Source organism: Setaria viridis, chromosome 3 (assembly GCF_005286985.2).
Source record: "Setaria viridis chromosome 3, Setaria_viridis_v4.0, whole genome shotgun sequence".
Lineage (NCBI taxonomy): Eukaryota > Viridiplantae > Streptophyta > Magnoliopsida > Poales > Poaceae > Setaria > Setaria viridis.
Genome location: NC_048265.2, coordinates 21,812,657 through 21,832,784, shown reverse-complemented (window position 1 = coordinate 21,832,784; position 20,128 = coordinate 21,812,657). Strand labels below are relative to the sequence as shown.

The window sequence follows — 20,128 nt, the reverse complement described above, 5'->3', positions numbered from 1 at the left end:
AGGACCAATGCTCAGTTTCCACTGCACCAACCAAAGCTCCGACTCACCTGGTCCGGTTGCTTTTCCTACACGGCCGGGGGCGGCTTAATTGTCCCTTCCCAACCACAACACTATAAACTGGGCAATGCACGTCAGCAAGGAGAGAGCGACGTTCCGGTGAAACTCCATATATACTTGGGTACGCGCACATATATGCTAGCTATGTGCTTTTGCTTTTAGCCACTATCCGTGGCTTGAAGCCATGCACATGGATTTTTGGGGACGCCCCACGCCACAACCAAGTGCATCATGCATCATCGTCTCCCCAACCATGCAGCCACGACGATGGCGGCTGCAACTTGCATGCAATCGGCGGCGCCGTGAAGTACATACTTTGTACATACTCCATCTGCTGCATGCTAACTCCATGGTGTGGTATTGATACTGTTTCTTATATATCCACGACCAATCTTTACTTTCATAGCAGTTCTTGATTGTATGTGTGTATATAACTCTGTAATCCTACGGAACATTTTGATCTGTGTAATTCCTAGAATCAAAATTATTTGTTATGCATCCACGACCTTGGCTTTAGTTTAATACTAATTAATTAGTTCATATCAGTTATTTCCATCCAGTGTTCTTGATTGTATGGAATAATTTATGGCCGTGCTATCCAATAATTTGGAGACTAAAGCTCTTGGTTTGCTTTTCCAGTTGAGATGGTATCTATATATTGCACAGATGGCCGCTACTACTTGTGGATCGGAGAAGGGTACACCGAGATATCAGAAGATTTAAAAACTCCCATTTGTTTCTGAAGTGTCAATAATTATCTTCTCTATAAATATAATCGGGCCAATGAGAGTGCTGCGTTTGCTTCACCGCGACTCAAAAAAATCAGGGGAGAGGGAGGGAGGGAGATGTTCATGGCATACCTCATTGCAGTTTGTTCTTTCAACTTTCAACAATTCAATGGGGGTAAGTTGCTCTTGGCTACACATTGTTGCATTGCAAGCAAGTAGCTAGCGGTATAATTTTTTTCTGCCACGATATGGCGGCCGGATGCCTTTAAATACGGCAGCTGCCTCGACCCGTCTCCTCAATCAGCTCACCACGTATGCAAAACCAATCACGAGCAAACAAGCTCCCCTTCCGTCCCAATACCAAACTCCCGGCTCCATTCTCTAGCTGCCTCGCCGCCGATCATCGTCGCCTACCATGGCCTGCACTCACCAGGTACGTATACGTACACGTAGACGTACGTGCCAAAGCTATAGCCTGCTGTATTTTGTCGCACGGGCAAAACGTACATGCCGCAGCTCCGTTTCCTCCGCCGCACTGTCACGTCTTCTCGTGTCCAGTGCGAGCTCACACTTGTCTCACTTGGTTTGTTTCGTCTCGTGCGCGCACTCACCTCGTCCTCGTGCGTGTCGACCGCCTGCAGGACGTCGTGTTTGAGGTGAACGCCGTCGGCTGGGCTCCCTGCGGCGCGGGCACGGCGCTGTCCCTGCACCACGAGGACGACCCGGCGAGGCTCCCCACGGCGGCGGCCGTTGGGCAGCACGGCCACGAGCCCAGCGGCCGGTACGTCCTCGCCGCGGGCCGCGCCGGCGAGGACGACGGCCTGTGCCAGGCGATCGCCCCGGGCGCGCTCAAGCCCCGCGTCACGTACCGCGTCGCCGGCTGGATCAGCGTCGCCGGCCAAGCGGCGGCGGAGGAGGAGGAGGACGGAGCAGGCCACCCCGTTCGTGTCAGCATCCGCGTGGGCGGCGACGGCGACGGGAGCCGCGTCGTCGACGGCGGCGCGGTCTGCGCCGAGCCCGGCAGGTGGGCGGAGATCAAGGGCGCGTTCCGGCTCAGGGAGGAGAGCCCCCGCGGCGCGGCGGTTGTTCGCGTGCATGGGGCGCCGGCCGGCGTCGATGTCAAGGTCATGGACCTCCGGATCATCGCCACCGACCGCAAGGCTCGCTTCAGCCACCTCAAGGACAAGACGGACAAGGTGAGCACAGAGCACGCGTTGCTTTGCTACTACGTTGAAAGGACCACCTGCTGGGTGGCTAGCTTTGACCACCGTATCTATGCTCTTTCTTCCTTTTCTTTTTTTTGGTTTTTGAGGGAATGTTCTTTCTTCCTTTTTCAACTAACGTTCAGGCCGGGCATCGACACGATAATCCAAGGTAAGTTTGCAAATAGAACGAGATCAGTAGCTTAGTGCGTTCTTCGCACGGATTTAATTTGACACATGGTGCGGGGCAACTAAAAGTAGTACATACCCGGGGAAAAACTAATAAGTCCACAAGAGCAGAGGTTCTGTTTCTGCAAAAACCAAAAAAATCAAATGATTTTAAAATATATCATACAAAAATATGAACATATTACAAAAAACTTAATTTTTGTGAAGAAAAAAATGAATTGATGAGACTTCACGCATGAGAAGCAAGATGATACGTTCTATGATAACTTTGTCGCCGAAACCTAAAATATATTCACACACTAGATGTTTATTCAAAACCTCCATGATAATGGGAAAAAGGCACACAACTGCATCCACTTTGTGGCTGTATGATGACCTTTACTGGTAATCCATCTTTCTTACGTGATATCCATCTAACCGTTGATTTATTTTGAAAGAAGAAGGCACACCCACTTCTCTATAGCACTTAGAGAAGCCCTATAGGAAAGTTTTAATCATCAATCGAGAATCTTGTAAAGATACTTACATATAAGACACATACCTAACAGACCTATCGTTATATTAAACATTGCTGCATATGTCAAAGAGTGTACTGTACATCAATGGATGAACCAAACATATTAATCCACCCTTACTTTGGTCCGTCAGGTCATATGTCATCATATATATATAGCTAGCTTATTTAACCAGAAAAAAGTAGGTACAGTGGCACTGATGAACCACTTGTGATAGTTTAACTCCAAAAATACATTCAAGCTGCCGTCAATATTCAAATTTTTGAACCAATGGATTTTACCCAAGAACAATGGATGATGTGCACACGAGATGTGGACGGAGGAGCTACCCGATATAGTACATTTGGTCGATTAACACCGTTGCCACTTGTCTTGGTATCTCGTTGTTCTTGGGGTTCGCCACGACTGCAGTTGCGTGGCACGGAGCGATATGCCCGCAGCGCGCGCGGTTCAAAAGTTGGCGCCCCGTAAGCATTGTTTTTCATTTTTTTTTTCCCCTGATGCCTACCGTGTTGCGCTTCGGCTTCGCCGGCCGCATGGAGAAAGTGACGTTTATCCAGGCCTACCGCTGGCTGCCGCACCGGCACGTATATATCCAGCCCTAATCAGTACGCATATGCATTATGTATCCCAGGAGTCGCTGTCAGTCAGTACGGTAGCGGTACTATTTTATAAGTAGGAGTAATAATTCATATCTAACAAAAGTTCTCACCATCTTGTCACTTCTACAGTTACGCTGATGTTAGCATGCAACCGTTCGCTGATTGAATTGCGTACTGTGCTCAAAGATTAACTAGAGTCAGAAAAAGAACGAGGCATGCTTGGCAAGGCTTTTACTTTGGATCGAAAAACCTTGGAATTCGATCAGTACAGATTTGAACTAAATCCTGCAGGAAAAAGAATACATTGTACTACGGCATCCCCTCGAGTTGACACTTGTAACCGTGAATGTTTGCATCAGGTGCGCAAGCGCGACGTGGTCCTCAGGTGCGCAAGCGCGGCGTCGGCGGGGGCGTCGGTGCGCGTGGTGCAGCTGGACAACGCCTTCCCGCTGGGCAGCTGCATCAACTGCGAGGTGATCAAGATCCCGGCCTTCGTGGACTTCTTCACCACCCACTTCGACTGGGCCGTCTTCGAGAACGAGCTCAAGTGGTACTGGACGGAGGCGCAGCGGGGCCAGCTCAACTACGCCGACGCCGACCGCCTCCTCGACTTCTGCGACCGCGCCGGGAAGCCCGTGCGCGGCCACTGCATCTTCTGGGCCGTCGACGGCGACGTCCAGCAGTGGATCAAGGACATCCCCGCCGGCGACCGGGACCAGCTCGCGGCCGCCGTGGAGTCCCGCGTCCGGGGCCTCCTCGGACGCTACGCCGGCCGGTTCCCGCACTACGACGTCAACAACGAGATGCTCCACGGCCGCTTCTTCCGCGACCGCCTCGGCGACGCCGTCGCGCCGCTCATGTTCCGGGAGGCGGCGCGGCTCGACCCCGGCGCCGCGCTCTTCGTCAACGACTACAACGTCGAGTGCGGCAACGACCCCAACGCGACGCCGGAGAAGTACGTGGAGTTGATCGCAGAGCTCCAGCGCGGCGGCGCGCAGGTGGGCGGGATCGGGCTGCAGGGTCACGTCAGCAACCCCGTCGGGGAGGTCATCTGCGACGCGCTCGACAAGCTCTCCGCCGCCACGGGCCTGCCCGTCTGGATCACCGAGCTCGACGTGTGCGAGCCCGACGAGGCGCTCCGCGCCGACGACCTCGAGGTGGTGCTCCGGGAGGCGTACGCGCACCCGGCTGTGGAGGGGGTCGTGTTCTGGGGGTTCATGCAGGGCCACATGTGGCGCCCGGACGCCGCCCTCGTCAACGCCGACGGCACCGTCAACGGCGCCGGGCAGAGGTTCGTCGAGCTCCGGAATGAGTGGACCACCGACGCGCGAGGGCGCCTCGACGGCGACGGGCAGTTCAGGTTCAGGGGCTTCCATGGCACCTACGTGGCGCAGGTCACCACGGCGGCCGGGAAGATGCTCAAGGCATTCACCGTCGACAAAGGGGACGCGGCGCTCGTGCTGGACATGGATGTCTGACTAGCTATTAAACCAATGATTGTCTTAGACTATTCTCAATGTAAAGTTTCATGTTTATGTTTCTAACGCCTGGTTTGGTTACTCCTGCTTATTTTTAGCACCCGTCACATCAAATGTTTAGATACTAATTAGGAGTATTAAACGTAGACTATTTACAAAACCCATTACATAAGTGGAGGCTAAACGGCAAGACGAATCTATTAAGCCTAATTAGTCCATAAATTGACAATGTGATGCTACAGGAAACATTTGCTAATGATAAATTAATTAGGCTTAATAGATTCGTCTCGCCATTTAGCCTCCACTTATGTAATGGATTTTATAAATAGTCTACGTTTAATATTCCTAATTAGTATCTAAATATTCGATGTGACACGTGCTAAAAATAAACAAAGGGAACAAACGCCCCCTAAGAGTGCCACATAAGTAAAAATGCATTTAGTTCATAAATGAAATCTAGTGCATTAATAATTCGCTTGATTATACTCGGTTCTATGTGTTCACGGTTTAATTCGCATTAATAATCAACGTCGACAAAAGGGGACGCGGCTCTCATGCTGGACATGGATGTCTGACTACCTATTAAACCAATGATTATCTTATGGAGTACCTATACGAATATTACTTGCACTGATTGATTTGATGGCTAGATCCTACCAATTCGATTCCCCCCGCACAAACAAGGTTCTCATCAAGATGGACCTGTTTGGATAGCGAGATTTGGATCAAAATGAGAGCCCCCCAATGTTTTATGATGGGTATTGTACGAGTGATGTATTGTATTGGTCGAGTCTAATAGAGTCAAATAAAGTAAACGGGCTATTCCTTGTTTTAAATACATGTGGATTATCTTTCCGCCTGCTCTAGTTTCTTTGTGATATTCCCAATGCTGCAAGAAAACATGACTACTACAAAAAAGCTTCTATAGACGGTTAAAAAACGGCAATACTGTCAGTTGGTACTGCAATTTACACAATAAGATCCGACATTACAAACCTTACTGTATCATTGGTTGCAACAAAAAAACTAGTTTAATGCTTTAAATCACATGTAATAATCACACACTATACCAGGAGTAGTTTTCTTGCTCCCGCGAGATACTACTGTTCATCCCGGGCTGCTACAAGTCTCGCCAGAGCGTGCTCGGCTTGTTTGGTGGGACTTGGGAGGATGGCCCAAGCTTGGGGCGGTATTTTTCTTTTCCTTTTTGGACAAGAGGGCTGGTTTTTTATGGCCACCAAACAAATATGGGAACTAGGAAAGCTATTGGAAACCTGCTATGGCACCCCAAAACCCAGTAGCGACAGTTTTTTGAAGTATGAGGTTATTGGGGATCTGCTACAGATGCTCTCTTAGAAATTTAAAATTTCCTTTGGTATTCAGCATGGCTGTTGGTGTACAAGGCATTTTTCCTGTAATTAAGTCATGAAGAGTCAACTTCATCAAATGCAACAACCAACAGCTGATTCAATTCATCAACTAGTCTGTAACTACGGAAAAGTGGATGCTGCATGAGATCTGGCTATCCAATTAGAGGGCAGGCGCCTGCCAAATAGACAAAGAAATCTTCTCATTTGATACATGGTGAAGTACAGAACAGATTCTCTTAAAGCCTTTTGGTCAGCCACTGCTCTATGCTGTTGCACCACAAGAGCAAAATCTACATGCTGCGGAAGTTTGACATCTTTACTCTTTTGATGTTATGACCAGCAGGCCCAGTGCGCCAATCAGAAGGTACTGCAGCAAGACAAAACATCGATCAGCAGACCTTCCAATGACAGCGAGCCACAACATTATTGTTTAATATGAGGACTAAAACGGACAACGTGCACTTGCCTTTGCCTAATATACATTACTAAGATGAATGCATGAGCAGTTCCCTCAACATAATCACAATATTTTCAGATCAACAGAATATGCTCTTCATTGGGTTTGTGTTGCTACACTCAGATTCGACATTGGTTTGTGTGGTGCTCGTTGGGTTTCATCTCTAGCCTACAGCCCTACACTAGTTATCCGGCCAATCAATATATAAACCAGAAGAAAGACCATACCTTAATGAATGGTTTCTCAGTCATGATAATTGTAACCCATCCGACATATGGAAGATAGCTGTTTGCATTGTAAAATGTATGATAAGTCAAACTGTTTCCAGTAGGCATAAGGACAGATGCGTGTTGTATAAGTTGAACTCACCCCACAGCTCGTCCCATTATGTGGTGTTGCTGGAGCCAAAGCTGCCCATGTGCATACAATAGTCGGTCATCCCCAAAATTATTGTCACCTGAAAGTCACATTGGTAAGGTAAAAAGAACATTGCAATCACAATCACAGTACATCATACAAATAGCCGTTGATTATTGTCAGGATTACACAATAACAGGTGGTAGTATAATCAGAAAAGAAAAATGAAAAAATTATAGTCATTCAAACTGAAAGAAAGGGTATACCTTTGGTGAGGATGTCCACTTCTTTAGTGTCCTGCCGTTCATGGACCTATACAGAGAGGAGAAAATTCAAACTGAGCAAGAAAAAACGAATAAAACTATAATCTAGTTTAAATTCGATCAATTGAAGTGAAGAACTCAAAACGCATTACCTTAATCACACGGTGTACAATTGGAATTTCACGGCCCTACATAAATGGGAGCCAGATGAGCATTTAGTGTCTGTATTTATAACTGTATGAGCAAACATTACAGTGACATAATTCATGGCTAAGCAGTAGAACTCACGTCGACATTGAAAACAACTATTTCTCCTGTGCGGATAGGATCTTTGCTCATGTGCAAAAACAGGATATCACCCTGCAAAGAAGATAATTAATCATTAAGACATAACGGTGCCAAAGATGCTGGTACTGCTACACTGAACTCTGGCGTTAAAATTAAGTAGTAGATACTAGATAATATGTGCTATAGCACACCGCCAACAAGTGATGATAAGAATATTAAAAAAAATCTGGTAATAGTTGATTCCAGAATTTTATATGTAAAACGCTAAAGGACAATGAAACTATGCAGACAAACTATTAGTGCAAACCGGTAGGACTTAAAGATCGCCAAAATCATTCATATGAAAATAAAATGGAAACGCTCCTTTTGTGTAGCAGTTTCTGAAATTTACAGTGTCCACGTGTAGAAGTAAAAACATTTTGTTAACCAAATTATTACTTATGTCACGTCAAGCATGTAAATATCATAAAAGCATACAGCATCTCAGGACATTTTCAAGTTAGGTAAAAGCATACAGAATCTAAGACCATTTTCAAGTTATGTAGAGAGGTAACAAACCCTTTTAAATCCAGGCTCCATGCTACCAGAGAGAACAACTACAACTGGGGACTCGCTGCCCGTCACAACTATCAACCCCTTCCATATGATCAATGCTGAGGTAACAATCATACCTGCAAAGAGGAATGTTTTAAAAGTTAAAACTCCCTAATGAGACTCCTGTTGCAATTGACAATCAAACATCAAATTGTAGGAAAACACCAGCCTTACTAACAAAGTTGGATAAAGTGCCCCCAGCTCCCCTCTTGAATATCACAATACTACCAACTCAGAATTACTATGAGCAACAACTTGCCTCTAGGTTAACCCACAAAAAGCCTAAGCAATTCTTCAAGAGAGCATATGCAGCATTCACAGTTCACACTCTAAACAATAAAAGAGATGAAGAAAAATAGCAATTCAGTTCTTCGAGGCTGTCGCACCTAATTCGATACTGTTATATTCTTCACGTTCTCATGATTCTTAAGACGAATAACTGAAGAGATAAGATAGTAGAACCACATGAAAATCCAAAAAATCTATTCCTACGATCTTACGGCCAAACCCCACCAAAAATCGAGAAAAGACCCGCCCCGCTGACTGAAATCGTACTAGTTTCGCATGGCAAAGACCTCACAACAAACCTTACGAGCTACACGCCTCCCGACGCACTGATCTGACCACCGAAGACCTCGGAAAAGAAAAACAATCAGGGGAGGAAGAGAGGAGACTGCGGCAGAGGGCTTCACCGAGGCTGATGATCTGCGTGAGCACTTGGCGGATCTGCATCGAGCGGATCGACTCCACCGTGTCGCCGACGAACCCCATCTCGCTCCCTCTCCCTCGGGTCCCGGCGGCGAACGACGACAGAGAATGGAAGTGGAGGAAGCAGCGAGCCTGCGGCGTTTTCCGCTAGTCTTTTTCAGACATGACCCCGTGGGTGCCCGATATTGTGCTATTGACCTTCGCCACGTCACCAGCGGGTGCACGTAAGCGAATCCATTATAGTACGTCCGATCTGGATCTGACGCCTGATAACTTGAGAAGCCGTCCTTGCTGGTCTAAGGTGGGCCAAGAGTACGGGATCGGGGGATATGGCCCATAAGAATCGGCCTGGGACTTGTAAATTCCTTGCTCGGCCCATATAATACGAGAGGCAGAAGAAAACTCTACGCGGCCCATCGGTGCGCCACAAGTAACGGGCTCATGGCTCGATTTAGGCCTGTGATAGCAAGTTTTTTTTTCTTTTCTATTCTTTTCTTTTTCTTTCACTTTTCTTCATCTTTTCGTTTTCTTTTCTTTCCGTATTTTACCTTTCCTTCTCCTTCTCCTTTTTCCTCTCTTTTCTTTTATTTCCCTTCCTTTACTCTTTTTCCCATTTCGTCCTAATTTTATTTTCTTTTATATTTCCTTTCTCTTTTATTCTTCTTTTCTTTATATTTTATTCTTTATCTCTATTTTACAATTATTTTTTCAAGATAAGCTGTTCACCATGTATACATATTTAATTTCGCGAGCAACTTTACTTCAAAAAAAATTTGCGAGATTTTCTTCCGTTTAGTCTACACAAATAGCATCTCTTTTTCAGATGTTCAATCCACAACTTACTTTAAAAATGAGCTGCCCGGTCCTCGTTTGCAGACTAGATTGTTCATATATATGAATAATATGATGCATTTCTTCTCTATGTAAAACAATTTACTCGCACGTGGAGCTATTTTGTTCACTTTGTGAATGATTTTTTTTGTTATCTTCGATTATTTGTTCACATTATAGACTAAATTGTTCGACAATGTGGATTCATTTGTTCGCTATGTTCAGATTCTGTTTTTTGTCGTATACAATCAAATATTCATAACATTCATTTATTTTCATAATATACTATTATTTGTTTGTCATGTTTAATCTTATGTTTGAAGAAAACAACCAATTTATTCCTTTTGTTCAAGTATATATTTGCAAAAGTCAAAATGTTTCAGATAAATAAAAAATATTCTTAGAAAAATGTCACCCAAAGTATGGTCATGATTTGAAGATATTATTATATACAAAACATAGTGGTGAAATTGGAATTTAATTTACTAGTTTTTTATTCAATTTTTTCAAATGTAGGACGATGTCATCAATAAACGTTTTGTTATTATTTTGCAAAACAATGCAGGAGCTCATAGAATAGCTTATTCTGTGGCGAGCCCATCCAACACACTAGAATGGTTACAATAAATTGAATGGTTTCAGACAACAACATAGTCGACTTACTATAATTGATTTGTATGTCGTAATTTACTATAAATTGATTGTACCATAATTTAACAAAAAAAGCATCTTGACGCTAAATAATTGTAGTAACTTCTAGTCCAAATTATGGCACAACCGATTTATAGTAAATTACGACATACAAGAATGGATATCAATTCTAGTAAGTCGACTACATGTCGTATGAAACCATTCAAGTTATTATAATCATTCTAGTGTGTTGGATGATCTGGACCACAGAATAAGCTATTCTATAGCCGGCCGTAGAGTAAGTACATACATATGTATATATATGTGTATATATATATATACACATATATATATATAAAGGGGGGGGGAGAGAGAAACTCTGAACACAAACGATAGAATGGGCCGGTAGATTTTGAAATCGATGAACTCACTGCATGCACATCACTTTAGGAGTTTAGGGCCCAAGCATCGTCCGTTTTTAGCTTACTTAATTAACTCCTTCATTTTTATAGAAATCGACTATATATAGACATCCCTGTAATGCATGTAAAGAAAACTTGTAATAATAATGTCTGTTTATCAGGAAAATGGTAATAATATAATGTCTGTTGCGAATAAGAAGCGGGACATAACTCAAGTCTTAAGCTAGCCAGCTAGTTTCTCATCATCGTGCCCCGAGACATTGATCAATACATATGTGTAAAACATAAACACAATGCGTACTCTGTATTCATAGATTTTTGTTTTAATTCCCACGATTGACATCCATCACGACACCAGCTGAGGAACACACACTTACACACACAAGCAAATAATAAAAGGTTTACGACGTATTACACCAGCCTCCGCGTTGGCACACAACAAGTCCGCCACCTTAGCTTGGTTCTTGGAGCAGCAAGCTAATCGCAGCAGAGCTCGCAGAGCCAGCAGCAGCAGAGCGCGGCGATGCTGATCCATGGAGAATTGGATTGAAGGACGCGGCCGCCACATGCAAGAAGGGCAAACAATGAAAAGCCAATCAGATAGCCAGACATATACTAATAAATATACAATCTCATGAGACTAGCTGCTGGGCTTGAACCAAATTAAAACAATGCGCTAGCTCTGAATCAATAATGGCGGAGTAGAACGAGCTGAGAAAAGGAGATGTCGATCCAATGCCTAATAATGGACGCACCATCCCTCGATGAAGCTCGCCTCGCCACGCTTTCCCGACGTCGCGCGGCGCCGCGACGATCCGCCGCAGCACCCCTTCTTCTTCTTGCCGCCGCCCTGCTGCTCCGCGTCGTCCATCCTCGGGTAGCCTAGGTAATTTCCGTGGAGGATAAATTGAAATGTGAAACCATGACATGGTGCGCAGGTTGATTGAGCTTAGAATGAACAGGGGTGGTGATGATCCTCACCCGGAGGAGGCTGCGAGCGGTTCCTGTTGCTGTCCATCTGACGACGATCTGAAGTCTAGTAGTTGCGAGTTTGAAATGGACGAGCTCACAAGGCAATCCAAGATGTGTTGGCCAATCTTTGAAAGATTGCTGTGAAGATATAACCGGCGCTACGACATGTCCAATATATATAGGGATTGTAAAGGGACACGGCGACGCACGCACGTACTAGGGATTGTAAAGGGGCTTATCGTGCAAACATTAAGTAGCGAATATGCTTTGCTGCCCCAAAATTCCAATTTCAAAAGGCTTGGCCAGCGCCCGAGGGGTGGCAAGGAACAACTTATCTTGCTTCTGTTAAGGCATCAACCAACAAGTGAGAGATCCTATGCTTGGAAGGAAGCAGAACAACAAACAGCTAGAGTGTTCTTGTTTCTTTCTTCTTAATTGTCGACAATGCATGGCTAATCGGAGTCAGATGGTCTAGATATCTGTTCTTCCCTCACTGCAGATGAAACATAAAATCCCAGTACCGAACACTACTACAGATCTTGTTATCACCACCGGTTTTAGGTAAACCTGCGGTGATATAGCTATTCTACAACAAATGGAGCTGTGGGACATCAAAACCCACGGTGAAAATAATATCACCATCACCGCCGGCTTGTATAACAAACCGGCGGTGAAGAGGGAGGCGAACCCGAAATTTTAATCCTTTCCAGTTGATGAGTCCGCCAACCCCCTCTCCCCGCACCTACCCCGCACGCCGTCCCTCTCTCTCCCCTTCATCTCCTGCCACCGCCCCCTCCTCTCGACCCCTTCCTCTCCCGCCGCCGGCCTTCTCCCTCCCTCCCTCCTCTCCTACCGGCCCTCCCTCTCGCCCCCTAGCTACCACCCTCCGCCCCTTTGTTGCCCCTCCCCTTCCCCCTCCGCTCGCCCCTCACTGGTAGTGGGGAGCAGCGGCGGAGCGAGGTGCAGCGGCAGCGACGGCGGGCGCGGACGGTAGGCTCGGGCTACAGCTGCGGCGACGCGGCCTCAACGGAGGGCGGCTCCGGCAGTACGGCCTCGGCTTCCTCTCCACTGGTACGCCTCTCGCTCTCTCTCTCTCTCTCTCTCTCTCTCTCTCTCTCTCTCTCTCTCCGTGCTGGATCCGGCAGGGCCGCGGCAGTCGGCAGCCAGCGGCAAGATCCGGCAAGGTGCAACCGACCGGATCTGGCGAGGCAGTGCACGACCGAGGTGTGTAGCGGCCATGTAGCGTAATTTTTTTTGTTTTTTAATAGGCCTTCACCGCAGATTCTAGGTCCGCCTCCTCGGCCCCATCACCGCTGACCTTTATATGATGGATCCGAAACCGACGGTGAAGGGGGGTTTGGAGCCGGCTGTGATGATGGTCTGCGGAGTAGTGGAACAATACAGTTTTAGTACCGATTCCAAAACCCTCTTTAGTCTCAGTTTTAGAAACGATACACCAAAACTGAGACTAAAAGTATAGATCTTTAGTACTGGGTTCCTGACCCGGTATTAAAAGTTACCAACACCAACCGGTACTAAATAGTGGTCCATCCAAAGAATTATTAAAAAAATTAAATTCATACGGAGACCTGCCCACATAACGCATGTCGCAAGCTACAACAAAATTTTTCGTGCGAAATATATATACACGTGTATGGTACGTGAGATTTAAATCCATGACCTCTTGTTTGACTTGTAGCTTTCTTACCATCCACCTACACCACGTATCTAACTTAGGTAAGAGATTCTTTCCTTTTGAATTTATCTGTGGAGGATCCTTTAGTACTGGGTGGTAACACCAGCTGGCTCTAAAGCATGGAGAAACATTAGTACCAGGTGTTAACATCAGTCGGTACTAATGTATAGATATTAGTACACCTGATACTAAATTAAAAGACCTCTAAGGATGACCAAATTTAGATCCAGTACTAATAATTTGGCCTGCGTATATATGGGGGATGTGATGTCATTAGTAGTTTCAAGAAAAATTGAAAACTTTTAGTTGAATCCTTCGAAAATAAATATTTAGATTCTCTTTTTAAAAAATATATGGAAAAGAATAAGAAGAAGGCTTTGGGAAAGCCATTGTGAAAAATAATTTCACGCACTCTCTCTGTTTTAAAATATATTACGTTTATAGCGTGGGCCAAGTCATGAACCTAACCATTGAAAGAGTAAAGAGCCTTTTCGAGTTCGGAATCAAATCCAAGGATTGCATAAAGCTCCATCTGTTGCGGTCACATGGTGCAGCCACAAGTTTTCTTTCCAACCTAGAACAATGAACCTAGAACAATGAAATGAAGGCCTACGAAAAGCCATTGCCAAAAGTCTAATGTCGAATTTACTTTTAAATAAAGGAATAACATTATTGCAACCACAGCATCAACCACGAATGTGTAAAGCTATTTCTTATTACAACTCCCACTTGAAACACGTTACGGGAAGCACAAAATGATAAACAACATCTTGTAAACTCCAAGACATGATATATATAAGAAACATCTTCCACCCATGATTAAAACTACTGAAAAACTGATCATTCGTCCAACGCGTTAGTATCGGACACTTTTTCGTCCGGTACTAACACGCGGTGTTAGTACCGGTCATCACACATAGTGTCACCGAAGCCCCTATAGTACCGGTTTGGACCCTCAGCTGGTACTAAATGGTGGCACGTGGACCGCGTGACCGACAGCTAGATTCCCAAGGAAGCCATTTAGTACCAGCTGGTGGCTTCAGCCAGTACTAAATGGTGAGAATGCCATTTAGTACCGGCTAGTAGCTTCAACCGGTAATAAATGAAAACATTTAGTACCGGTTGAAACTACCAGCCGATACTATATCAACCATTTGCTCTATATATAAATGAGTTGCTTCCTTAGCTTCCTCCCCGAGCAAGCTCACTATTTGCTCGGGCTTCGTTTTTCTTCACTTGACCAACTTCTTCATTAGATCTGTTAGCAACTTCATTCTCCCTCCTCTGGTCATAGTATTCTAGGTTTTTTTGAATTAGCTAGTTTTATGTTACAATTGGAGTACTTGTTGCTTTATTAGAGTAAGGAGAATAGAGAGTTTTTAAGAATGTGTTTTATGTTACAAATGGAGTACTTGTTGATCTTTTAGAACAAGGAGAATGGAGAGTCTTTTAGAGTGAGGTGATGGGGAGTTTTTTAGAATGAGTTTGAGTACTAGCTTGTTGATCTTTTAGAACAAGGAGGATGAAGAGTTTTTTAGAATGAGTTTTATATTACAAATGGAGTACTTGTTGATCTTTTAGAATGAGGAGAATGGAGAGTTTTTTAGAGTGAGGACTAAATAATATTAACACATTTATTCTATCTTTCCCCTACCTAATATTGGTCAAGTTCTCTATCTAATACGAAGCTCTATGTCCATTTTTCACGTAATACGATGTAGATGGACCGGCAATGGATGTAACACCTCCGCTCCTCCAATACCGGAGAACAGAAGAACTTCAAGTCCACAAACTCTGGTTGAACATCATAAAAAAATCTTGAAATAGTTTTCCAAATATATTTTGGAGCCAGATTTTCATAATAGAAGTATGGTGGCCAATAGCAGGTTCAGGCAGAGATTTGTTCACTGACCTTGACCCATCGGCTTAAGGTTGGTTTTGGATTGCCAAAATGGACCATGCTCAGTGAACAGGTCTTTTACTTAGACAGGCTATTGGGCCACCATATTTCTATTATGAAAACGTGGCACTCGCTTCAAAAAGACATTTGGATAATTATTTTAAGATTCATTTATGATATTTAGCCAGAATAGGTGGACTCGTAGATCTCATGTTGTACCATTATTTTAGGATTAGTGTATCTTTTTGTCTCCCAAATTAACGGTTGTGATGTGGACGATCCTATGTTCTAAATATTTTATTTATGTAAGACTTAATATATGCAATAGATTATGTCAATAGGGTTTTAGGAATCGACATTATCGATATAAATCATAGTTTGTATGTTGCAATGATTAACGGCCATGATGTGGATGATCCTAGGTTCTAAGTATCTCATTTTATGTAAGATTTAATATGTACGATGAATTCCATATGTAGTTTACTCTAGTTAATATTTGTGATAAATTTTTATCTCTACTATTTCATATATATATATATATACATATATACATGTGACAACCTTATCGTAATGATTGAAACATTTTATTAGAATTAAGATAGTGTGCGCAGGAATGAAAACTGTTAGAGGTGGACAGTTTCAATTCCCGCCGATTTGGCAACTTTAGTACCGGTTGGAAACATGCCCGATACTAAATGGAGGAATTTAGTACTGGACAAACGCTGGAACCGATACTAAATGCCCCTAATTTTAGATCCCGCCATTTAGCAACTTTAGTACCAGTTGGGAGTCCTGCCTGGTACTAAATGGAGGAATTTAGAACCGGGCAAAGGCTAGCACCGGTTCTAAAGTGTTCCACCTACAAATACTTCATCTTCTTCAAACACTTAGCAGTTTCCAAAAATTAGCAATTCCTCCCTCTGCGCCGCGCCGGCTCCATCCCCGTTGCCCTCACCCACCGCAGCTGCCCCATCCCCATCGCTGTCGCCATCGCCGTCGTCGTTGCCCACCGCTGCCGTGCCGGTCCCATCCCCATCTCCGTTTCCATCGCCATCGCCGCAACCCTGTCCCATCCCGGTCCCGTCTCCATCACCGTCGCTGTCGCCCATCGCCCCGTTCTCGGCTCCGTCACCGTCGCCCCGTCCCCGACCACCACCCTCCGTCCCTAGCCGCTGTCCCCGTCACCGCACCTCTCCCTTCCCCGCGTCCCCCGCGCGCCGCCGTGCCTCCCCCGCGCCCTCCCCGATTAGGTTTTCTTTTCTTCGATATTTTTGATTTTGATGCATTAAAATGATTTTGCTACCCGTATTGAAGTGGCTATGATTTTGCTTGAATTGGAAACCAATTTGTATTGGATGCTAAGTAATTATTTTTTTGATACAATTATGGCATAAAGCTATATCTCTTAGAGGACATGTAGATAATCACGGGTAGCATTGCGATATAATTGTGGATGGCTATGAAATGGTGGTCTAGATTTATTTCAATGTATATGATGTGCGTATATGACAATGTATTATTGGTGGCAAAGTTGACTAGTTAAGAAAAATAGTGGCAAATTATCTTATCACAATTTTATTTGGACAGTTTGGGCTAACTATGGCAAGTGGAAGTTCTTCTCGTCGTGGTGGTGGTGGTCGTGGACACTACATTTTTGAGGAACCATCGTTGGCTCATCCTCCAGAAATTCACTTCCCTAATCGTGTCATTGAGATCGAAGCAGAGGAACAATTCCCAACATAGTAATATTGTTTCCTTCTTGTAATTGGTTCTTTTACTACATGTGAATAATTCCTAAATTTACTTAGCTTATCGAATAGTTGAAAGATGTTGTCGAAACTCTAGGTGATACTTCTCCTTTAGTGCAATCTGAGATAGTTGGTACACATAATTTTAAAAGAGTAAAATCTCTTTTCAAGTACCTGTTCGAGAAACATAGGCCAACCGGATGAGAGTTCCAGGATAACCCATCCCAATAGTTTCAATTGCCATATGAGGTCAATTAGCACCAAGTAGGGTAACTTTTGAAAGGGCTGCCGTGGAGGCCTGCCTATCATAGCTTAAGAATCATGGGTACTTTGTGCCAGACTTCTCGTATTTTCGAATAAAGGCACTCGAGGAGAGAGAAAGCAATGTGACTAGGACTACTGAGAGGCTTTGTCCGCTTAATCAACATGACATGGTATGGAACACATATCTAATCATTCTTTTATCTTTAATTATGTTACATCTTTTAAATTTCATCACATTATTCTCTTCTTTTAGGATGTCTTTGGTCAAACCTTGGTGGCAATGAGCTTTTATGCGATTCTGGCTCGACTCTTAGATGTGTTGAATTATAGTTATACCGATGGAAAACCGATACGCACCAGAGATTTAAAGCTTCAGGCTCATCTCACTTTCTATAGGCCATTTCAGTTGACGTCGTCTCCATTGTTCGAGATTTATGGTAGTGCATGTGACCATCCTTGTGAAGCGCTAGAGAGTACACTAATTCATGCTCTAGTTTATATTGATAAAGTTCTAGGCTTTACGATTGGAGACTTAAGCTATGTGGCATATCTACATAAGTGAAGCGAATTATTAAATATGTAGCATGAATGGATGTACTCCTACCGTACCCTTTTCTTATGGATTTGAACTTGTTCTCTCTAAGACCTTAAGTAATGATGTACTAACTATTGAGCGTTAATGATATGAATGGGTTGATACTTGTAATACTTGGATTTGAATGAGTTGATATATTAATGTAATATTATTAGTAAAAGGTCCGTGAGATACGAATATGAATTAAAACAAAAGGGTAAGAAAAAAGAAAAGGAATAAACTTTAGTACCGGTTAGTAAAACCAACCGGTACTAAACTGCTATCCGCAACAGCGCGACGTGGCTCGCAGTTTAGTACCGGTACTAAATGGTGCATTTAATACTGGTTGGACTGACTGGTACTAAATGCCACGCCATTTAGTACTGATCAAGTGATACCGGTCGGGCACCCGGTACTAAAGGGGTTACCGACCGGTACTGGAAGTCGATCCTCCAGTAGTGTACTTTAGCCATTTACTGATCACATTTAGCCAATCCCAAAATATATGAGAAAATTATTTTAGCAGTTTGAGATGAAAAGCAATATATGTACGGTTCTCCAAATATAGCAAAATGACAGTCAAAGAAAAAAGTTGTTTCATTAAGATTACTTGCGGAAATGAAATTTGAATTCCGATGGATCCTGGCCTAGCCAATCTGAAACCGGTTGGTTAGTTCACCCTCACCCACCACGCCGGCCGTTTTCCATCCACGCGTGATCTAGCTAGCTTGTCGGCGGCAAAGTTAAGGTGCGCTGGCCACGCCGTGTGGACACGAGAACTGAGAGGAAGCGTACGTACGTATGGAGATGCTTTGATTCGTGCATGCATATCATGCACGTACGCCGCCGCATCGGCGCTGCGTAAGCCATCGCCTCCCTTTTGCCTTCTGGCTTCAGCCGGAAGCCAAAGGCCGAGTCGGATACACGCGGCTGTATGTAGCTAGTAGGGGCCAAAGAATCGGAATCAGTTCCCCTGACACGGCGCCGGCGCCGGTCCCGATCGATCATGCTTTCTCCTCCGCGGCGGCCTGAACTTTCAGACTATTCCCTTGAGCGGCGTTCCGGTGGAAAACTTTCTTATTGTGATCACTCCGTCGCCAGCACGAGCTAATCGGATGTGGATATTGAAAAGATGAACTCGGTCGAGTAGCTATCTTTCCGTCGCCAGCAGCGATCTTTCCTTGAATTGAGTCGACGATGTGCCTATGGCCCTACATTGCTAACAACAATGTCAGCACCGCCTTCTCTATACATTTCTCCTCCAGAAAATTTTGGTTCCATCTCCATCGAGGCAGGTCATGAACATATATCAAGAGGGGCCAATCAGCTATTGTGGTATGTAGCAGTACACTACTCTAGTGCAAAAGAAAGATATCAGAATTGAAGGATTTTTAAAACTATTATTGTAATGCACAAGCACAAGTATATATTCAAGTAATTGCTCTTAGTGCGTGTTAGACGTGAGTAGTTAGTAGTAGTACAATTTTGATGGTTTGGTTGGTTGGTTTAGGGGGGCAACACCTAGTTTGAACAATCGAGGTTTCAACCATACACCTAGATACCAATGTCCCCTTTCATGTCGCACCGATCTAACATGGAGAATCGATTATCATGCCTTTCGTCCCATCACCGCTACGAATCTTAGTATCGTCATCGACATTATCACCGACCACCACACTTTTGGTCTCCTTGATCAGATTTAATTTCAAGGTTAGTGGGTTCAATGGATCCTATTAAGACGATCTTTGTCTACCCGATCTATGTACATCATCCAAGGATATCATTTAGAAAGCTGAGGCCCATTTTACTCCGTTGTTATATACACATTATAGAAAATTTCTAGCTGGAAGGCAGATAAAATACAGATTTCTACACGAATGTTGATGGATAATGTTAGCTTTTATAGATTTTTCACAACCCGACATAAGAGAAAGAGTAAGTGGTCGTGCATCTGTTCCTCTAAAAATAATGGCCAGTTTGGTTCCTTGCCGGAACTTGCCTTGTCTGGCCGAGCAAAGTTCGGAGTGTTTGGACGTCTACCTGACCACCTCGTTACATGTGCTTTCAAGCATTTTTCTTACTGGAGCGAGAGAGCCGATTCTGCTCGCCTCCGCTGGCAAGGATATCCCAACACCCCTTAAATAGTCATAAGATTATTATTTCTGAAGATAAATAAATATTTCCCTGGGCTTTTGGGACAACCTCACCGAAAGTCATTGTGCCCGTTACCAAATGGAAATGCTACTTTAAAAAATGTTCCCTCTTTATATATATTAGGATGCC

General features: G+C 44.3%; 2 protein-coding genes and 1 long non-coding RNA gene across 5 annotated transcripts; 1 reads left to right on the top strand and 2 right to left on the bottom strand.

The window, feature by feature from the left end:
• Positions 1 to 136: 136 nt before the first annotated feature.
• On the top strand, positions 137 to 4,852 carry LOC117849662 (endo-1,4-beta-xylanase 1). 3 transcript variants are annotated; one of them, XM_034731292.2, is made up of 4 exons: positions 137 to 409; positions 697 to 960; positions 1,427 to 1,981; positions 3,653 to 4,852. In XM_034731292.2, exons 2-4 carry the CDS (start codon positions 841 to 843, stop codon positions 4,769 to 4,771), a joined length of 1,794 nt encoding a protein of 597 aa, XP_034587183.1. In that variant the 5' UTR covers positions 137 to 409; positions 697 to 840; the 3' UTR covers positions 4,772 to 4,852. The 3 variants fall into 3 exon arrangements, with proteins under 3 accessions (XP_034587183.1, XP_034587182.1, XP_072148899.1); XM_034731291.2 differs by having other exon boundaries at positions 140 to 414; XM_072292798.1 differs by having other exon boundaries at positions 149 to 1,218.
• Positions 4,853 to 6,123: 1,271 nt separating this feature from the next.
• Positions 6,124 to 8,974, bottom strand: LOC117849664 (uncharacterized). Its single transcript, XM_034731294.1, has 8 exons — positions 8,793 to 8,974; positions 8,065 to 8,177; positions 7,507 to 7,578; positions 7,371 to 7,406; positions 7,222 to 7,267; positions 6,968 to 7,055; positions 6,826 to 6,883; positions 6,124 to 6,508 (listed from the first exon to the last, which is right to left on the bottom strand). Exons 1-8 carry the CDS (start codon positions 8,869 to 8,871, stop codon positions 6,458 to 6,460), a joined length of 543 nt encoding a protein of 180 aa, XP_034587185.1. The 5' UTR covers positions 8,872 to 8,974; the 3' UTR covers positions 6,124 to 6,457.
• A 1,995-nt stretch (positions 8,975 to 10,969) lies between these two features.
• On the bottom strand, positions 10,970 to 11,828 carry LOC117850033 (uncharacterized). The gene is made up of 3 exons (XR_004639164.2): positions 11,673 to 11,828; positions 11,447 to 11,573; positions 10,970 to 11,217 (listed from the first exon to the last, which is right to left on the bottom strand). It is a non-coding gene; the product is annotated as an uncharacterized lncRNA (long non-coding RNA).
• Between the last annotated feature and the right edge of the window lie 8,300 nt (positions 11,829 to 20,128).

What these genes read in the sequence shown, in the direction of transcription:
- LOC117849662 (XM_034731292.2), top strand. Translation starts at nt 841, where the DNA reads ATGAGAGTGCTGCGTTTGCTTCACCGCGACTCAAAAAAATCAGGGGAG. An exon ending in CTTTCAACAATTCAATGGGG is followed by an intron (nt 961 to 1,426) that starts GTAAGTTGCTCT and finishes GACCGCCTGCAG; the next exon opens with GACGTCGTGTTTGAGGTGAA. An exon ending in TCAAGGACAAGACGGACAAG is followed by an intron (nt 1,982 to 3,652) that starts GTGAGCACAGAG and finishes TGTTTGCATCAG; the next exon opens with GTGCGCAAGCGCGACGTGGT.
- LOC117849664 (XM_034731294.1), bottom strand. Translation starts at nt 8,871, where the DNA reads ATGGGGTTCGTCGGCGACACGGTGGAGTCGATCCGCTCGATGCAGATC. An exon ending in TAGTTGTTTTCAATGTCGAC is followed by an intron (nt 7,407 to 7,506) that starts GTGAGTTCTACT and finishes CCATTTATGTAG; the next exon opens with GGCCGTGAAATTCCAATTGT. An exon ending in AGTGGACATCCTCACCAAAG is followed by an intron (nt 7,056 to 7,221) that starts GTATACCCTTTC and finishes TGTGACTTTCAG; the next exon opens with GTGACAATAATTTTGGGGAT.